Genomic DNA, 6,000 nt, shown 5'->3' with positions numbered 1-6,000 from the left:
CTTACGGCGTAAATATTTTAAGAGATGCGGTAAACTGTGCGGCCGTTTTACAGCGCTTATAGCTATTGGTTTCTAGCATTTAATGCAAAGATTGTATTCGGTATTGGACGCCAACTAACATGGTGTTTTGCTAAACGAGGAAGTAAAACGATCTCTTGCTTGGGGTTCAGAGAAACGTCTTTCACGTGAAAGTATAATCCAAAAGGGAAAGTAAGTAACAGTAATACTTGTGGGTTTACCCCAAATCAAACATTTCATTGTGAGGTTGCGAGAATTATTGGTTCTTCAATGCTTCCGAGGAAGGCTTGTATATATGCCAAACCCTCCTTACAACGATCGAGGTATCTAATTCTTTCAATGATTCTCGGCATTATATATCTTATTCCTTTTCGCATTAATCAAGATACTTTACCTGCTAGCCGATAGTAAGAAGAGGCCTGTCCACAAGCAATCCAAATCACGAGACTATATAAATATATATACACAGACCTGAAATGGAGCAATGATCTATCTGGTTTTGTTTTTTAGATCTGCTCACAATATTTGCAGCATTGAGATTTTTGTTATATCAATCATCCATTTAGTACTGTGCTAGGAGAGGAGATAAAGGTACGGGATGGAGTCTGAGTTCGAGCCTACTGTACGTAAGAAGGAGACCCACGACGGTCACATTGTAGACATCGATCTGCCAGGTGATTCTCTTAACATAAACTAGCAGTTTGACTTATATGGTCTTGCTAGGAATTGTATCGCAGGATTTGTAGGGACTAATCTTTTACACTAATTTGAATTGTATCGCTGGATTTGTAGGGACCAAATTTTTACACTAATTTGAATTGTAACTTGAATTGTATGGCAGAATTTGTAAGGACCAAACCTCTACAATAACTTGAATTATATTGCGAGACTTATAGAGACCAAACTTTTACACTAACTTAAATTATATATAAGATTTGTAGAGACCAAACCTCTATACTAACTAAAATTATAGCACTAAACTTATAAAAATCAAACTTCCACACCAACCAAACTTATAAAAATCAAACTTCCACACCAACCATTAAAACATGCCTCCTCCTAATTTTCTAAATATATAATTATACTTAACCTTTAAAAATTATTTATTTTGAATTGCCTGTATTTATTTTTATAATACTTTTGGGATAATTGACTCCATGATTTATCTGTGCAGGTTTTAGAAGGGAAGATGTGAAAGTGCAGATTAATAACCGAGGGAGTCTTGTCATCAGCGGAGAACGTGGTGCGAAGGAAATAACGAAAGTGGGAGGGAAATCAGAGAAAGTGCAGAGAGGGGGGAATAGGTTCAGAAAATTTATCGAAGTCCCTGTCCCGCAGAATTTGAACTTCGATAGCGTCAGTGCCAAGTTTAGTGATGCGAGGTTGCGTGTATCGCTGCCTTTGCCTCACGTCTCTCAGCAACAGAATACAGACACGCTTCCTGGCAGTGGAAAAGCAGATCAATCGCTACAGTCGAACGTCGACAGATCGAATCCCGCAGGGCAACAAGATTCGAGGAAGGAGCGTGCTGCACCTGCACAGGACGATAAAAGCGCAAGACATCAAGAGGCAATTCAACAGGGTGATGATAAAGAAAATCCTACTGTAGCTGCGGAAAAATCAAACGAATTGCTGGGAGAGAAAAAGGCAAAAGCACTTGAGCAGGCCAAAGAGTTGGTTGGAGAGCCACCAATATCAACTCATGCGCAGGCAGGGAAGGAAATTTGTAGAACTGAGTTTCCTGCTTCGTTTTCCAACCGTGGGGTTTTGATAGCATCGACCGTGGTGGTTCTATCCATTGGGTTGTACATCACTTATAAATCAAGGTCACGACATTACATTTAAAGCCTTCTACACTAGACACATAGAAGTGCATACCAGATTCTTTGTAAAAGCTTTTAAAATTTCAACCTAGCTGTTATTTAGTTTAAAAGCTTACAGGATTCCACTCCTTTTATTGAATTCGGGAGTATATGCCATTTAATTATATTATATGAAGACTTGTTTTGTAAGAGTATAATCATCATTCCCCACTCTGTTCATCCCATTATAACGACGTATTCTTGGAACAACACAAATAAACCCGTTTTAGTTTGAACATTAAAACAAACCAACATTATAGTTTTTTTTGATAGTGTGTTTAAAATTCCTTTATAAACCTGGAAAATTGTAATTTTATTTTTTTAAGTTTATATATATATTTAATATTTTTATTTTATAAGAAAATATAAACATATAACAAGATTTTTAATTATGGATATTCATCTCTACTTTATCCTAGATTTTTAATTATGGATATTCATCTCTACTTTATCCTAGAGATTCTTAAACTTTTTTTTGTTACAATATCATTATTTAATAATACTTTGTGCTCAAAAAAATTATACCCCATGTCTATATGAAATATATTTCTAAGATTTTTTTTTTTAATTAATCAATTTAATTAAAAATATGAACATAACTATTTTTGAAATAAATGTCAATTTTTTATATGTGATTATTATTAAAAATCTTTTACAATATTTTATAGAAGTAAATTCTTACTTTTCACTTAATAATTATTATTGATAATTAAATTAAAATTTTGAAAACCTTATTTTAAAATAAACACCATTATCTATACAACTAGACCCATTCACAAAATATTTTCAATTATTGTTAACATTGCTGACATAGTAATTTCATTTTGGGATGAAATTGCTAATGACTTATGAGGGTTTTAGCATTGTAGAAGGGAACATATATAACCAAACTGAAAGTAAAATATTGTAAAATGAATGTATAACCAAACTACATAAGGTTAGATTTTGGTTTACGCATTAGCTAAACTCCAAACGATTTGCACCTAATTCCATTAATGGTTTGAACCCCTTCGCGCAGTCTTCTCAGCCTGCCAGATTACCCTCCTCCCTCCCTGCATACATTGAATTGATTTTCACCACCATTACACAGGACTGTTTGCTCTTTGATTGGCCTCTTGCGTTGTGGCATGGACAATTCAATATTTGAATTTTTTTACTTTTTCTATTAGAGCTCCTTAGCATTTGTAAGGTATGTTTGTGTTGGTTAATGCACCTACTTAGTTCGTGACCTTTTTATACGAAGTTTATATTTGATGTTATCTCTGCAATGAAATAATAAAATATAATTAAAACACATAATACAATGATTTGTAATTAAAACACATCTCTTACCACAAAGATGGAAAGTTTTTCCATGCCTGTGGATGGAAATCCTCGGAGTAAAATTGGAGTAAAATTGGGTTAGGTTGCACTAGCTATAGATATTCTTTAGTTAATAATTCTAATTTAATTCTTTAATAAACAAAATCCTTTGATAAATAGTGATATATTTCGTGTAGATATTCATATGCTTTAACGGAGATAAGAATTTTACATATCACAAAGGTCTGTCTTTGGGTAGAAAGTGCAAAACACATAGAAATGGTACTAGGGATAAAAATAGAGAGGAATCAATTCAACAACCTTTATGACATCAACTGCATTGTTGTCAAGTACATGTGTAAACAAAGAGAGAAAAATACTTTATAATATGGTGAAGGTTCCACTATCTATTTCTGTTGAATCAACCATAGCTGTCGATAGCTGTACTTAAAAAAAATTGTGAGATATATATATTGAAATTTATGATATAGTTTCAGCCACCATAATTACGCTAATCCTATTGTTAGTAAAGATTATGATTATTTTTAGGTTTTAAAATAAATCCCAGCAACAAAAAGGCAATTAATCTGAGAAGTTAAGCAACCTTACCTTAAGATTATATATCTATGTTTGGACCCAAGAACTGCCAATTTCAAGTGCTATATTAGTTCTCGCTTGGCCTTTTCCTTTGCAAATGAAAACATCTAAGTCAATCTAAATTGACTGATAGATATGAATCGTACAAAATGGAAAATATGCTAGCAGGAAGACCAATATCTACTTTCAACTCTGTCTCATCATGCATGAAATCGATGCAAATCCAAATTTCAACTTCATCTCGGAATCATCATGTACATGCAATAAATAGAATTCGGATTGGAAATCTCTTATCTAATGTAATGGGTTTTTTACCATTCAGATTTAACACAAATTGGGACTTCGAGAGGTTCAATTAGAAAAAGAGCCAATTCTTCTCCCAATCATTTGTAGCCCTCAGGCTACAGATAACTTCTCTAAATGGGGAATTGCACCAAAACTAAGTATAAATAGATAATTAAGGAAAAAGACATACCATGACTTCTTTTACCGGTATTAAAATTAGGGTGAAACAAAACATGAGTCACTAGTACTTCCATCAAGTACTAGGATAATTGAGTCACATATATATCATTTAAGAAATGGCCAATGGACCAAGATCATTCAAAAAAGATCATTCGAAGATAAATTCATGATTTTTAATGGTAGAAAATGTCTATTTGATAAAATTGTATGATATGGATTTATTCACCTTAAGATTTATGGTAAGAATGGTTGAGGTTGCTAATGTTATTTTTTATTAGAGTATGTTTTTCAAATAAATTGATAATTTATTTATGGAAATTGATTTATGATGTGGGAAAATTATAAAATAATTAATCTTAGGTGAAAATTATTTGTTTCATAAAATTATGATATCTGATAGATAGAGGAAAAAACAAAAGAATAACAAAATAGATCTCTATTCTATAAATAGAATTGGTTAATTGCTTGAAGCTACATAATAAAATAAACTCAAAACTACAAACAATATATTTTCTAATATTATCTCGCACATGCATGACTAATTGTTCCTAAATTTAGACTCAACTTAAACTACCATAAACTATGAAATCTCTAGGAATAAATGGGAGTAATTATCTCCAAACACTCCCCCTTAATTATGACCCTTACTACTTGCTAGTATAAGTCTTAGCGAGACTCACAATACTTAGATCAATTCAAGAATTTGATTTAAACTATGAACTCTCTAGGAAAAAATGGGAGTAATTATCCCCAACACTCCCCCTTAATTATGACCACTACTACTTGCTGTCTAAGTCTTAGTGAGACTTACAATACTTAGATCAATTCAAAAATTTGATTTAAGTCTGCGGGTTGGTACACGTTGTTCTTAGGTTTATGTTATATAAGCTCTTCTCCAAATTTTAGATTTTACAAACTTTTTCTTCTTCTTCAAATTCAACTTTACTTTGGTATCCTTCTCCAATATTTCCTTTTTTTCTCTATTTTAGTTCTTTTCTACATCTACCTGTAGACCAACTACTGCAAATTCAACATTCACTACTAGGTTATTCTCACATGTTGTTGCTTCTACAAATTTGGTTTCAATTTCATTATTTTCATGTGTATCTTTATAGTAGGATTCACTCTTCTACAACATGTTCAGATTCTTTATCTCATATAGAATCATTTTTTCAATTTCTTCAACAAACTTCATTGTATTCTTAAGACAACTATAGTGTTCATCAATTCAATTACTTTCTATTCTGACTCAACCAACAAAAATCTCTTTTTCTCTACCCTTGGTAACTTGAATTAAGAGCCAAGTGATATAAAACAACCCTAAGATGAATCTTTTGTAAACATTAATGAGGCCCAAGAAACTACAAAGATCTATCAGAGTTGTCGGTGTGCGCCAATCTTGAATGAGTTGGATCTTCACTAGATCCACAAGCACATCTTGCTGATCAATAATGTAACTTAGATATTAGACCTTTTACTCCATGTCGAAGAAACATTTTTCCAAGTTAGCACATAGCTTGCGCTACTAGAGGGTGTGAAGGACCTATTGAATCTATTGCAAATGCTCTTCCAAAATCTTGCTAAAGATGATGATATCATCCAGATATGAAACCCCGAAACAGGGAAAATTTTAAGAACCACCATAAATTTATATGTATAATAAATGGGTGAATCCCCATGATACATAGGAAAAATGGGAGGTGATTTTATCACTAATATAATATGTATATATGTATTTTTTTGGCGAATCTCTCAC

The 6,000-nt window shown here is 32.5% G+C and overlaps 1 protein-coding gene across 1 annotated transcript; it reads left to right on the top strand.

Annotated features, from left to right (window-relative positions):
• The first annotated feature begins 507 nt into the window (after positions 1-507).
• LOC149204284 (uncharacterized) lies at positions 508-2,038 on the top strand. The gene is made up of 2 exons (XM_089393258.1): positions 508-692; positions 1,193-2,038. Exons 1-2 carry the CDS (start codon positions 617-619, stop codon positions 1,861-1,863), a joined length of 747 nt encoding a protein of 248 aa, XP_089249384.1. The 5' UTR covers positions 508-616; the 3' UTR covers positions 1,864-2,038.
• Positions 2,039-6,000: the final 3,962 nt, after the last annotated feature.

The sequence above is a fragment of the Pinus tabuliformis genome, chromosome 1_2, assembly GCF_031772625.1.
Source record: "Pinus tabuliformis cultivar Carrire ecotype Pingquan chromosome 1_2, CPIR1, whole genome shotgun sequence".
NCBI lineage: Eukaryota > Viridiplantae > Streptophyta > Pinopsida > Pinales > Pinaceae > Pinus > Pinus tabuliformis.
This window is presented reverse-complemented; position numbering and strand designations above follow the sequence as displayed.

Coding starts and splice junctions, on each gene's coding strand:
- LOC149204284 (XM_089393258.1), top strand. CDS start 617: ATGGAGTCTGAGTTCGAGCCTACTGTACGTAAGAAGGAGACCCACGAC. Junction 693..1,192: donor TGTAGACATCGATCTGCCAG/GTGATTCTCTTA, acceptor TTATCTGTGCAG/GTTTTAGAAGGGAAGATGTG.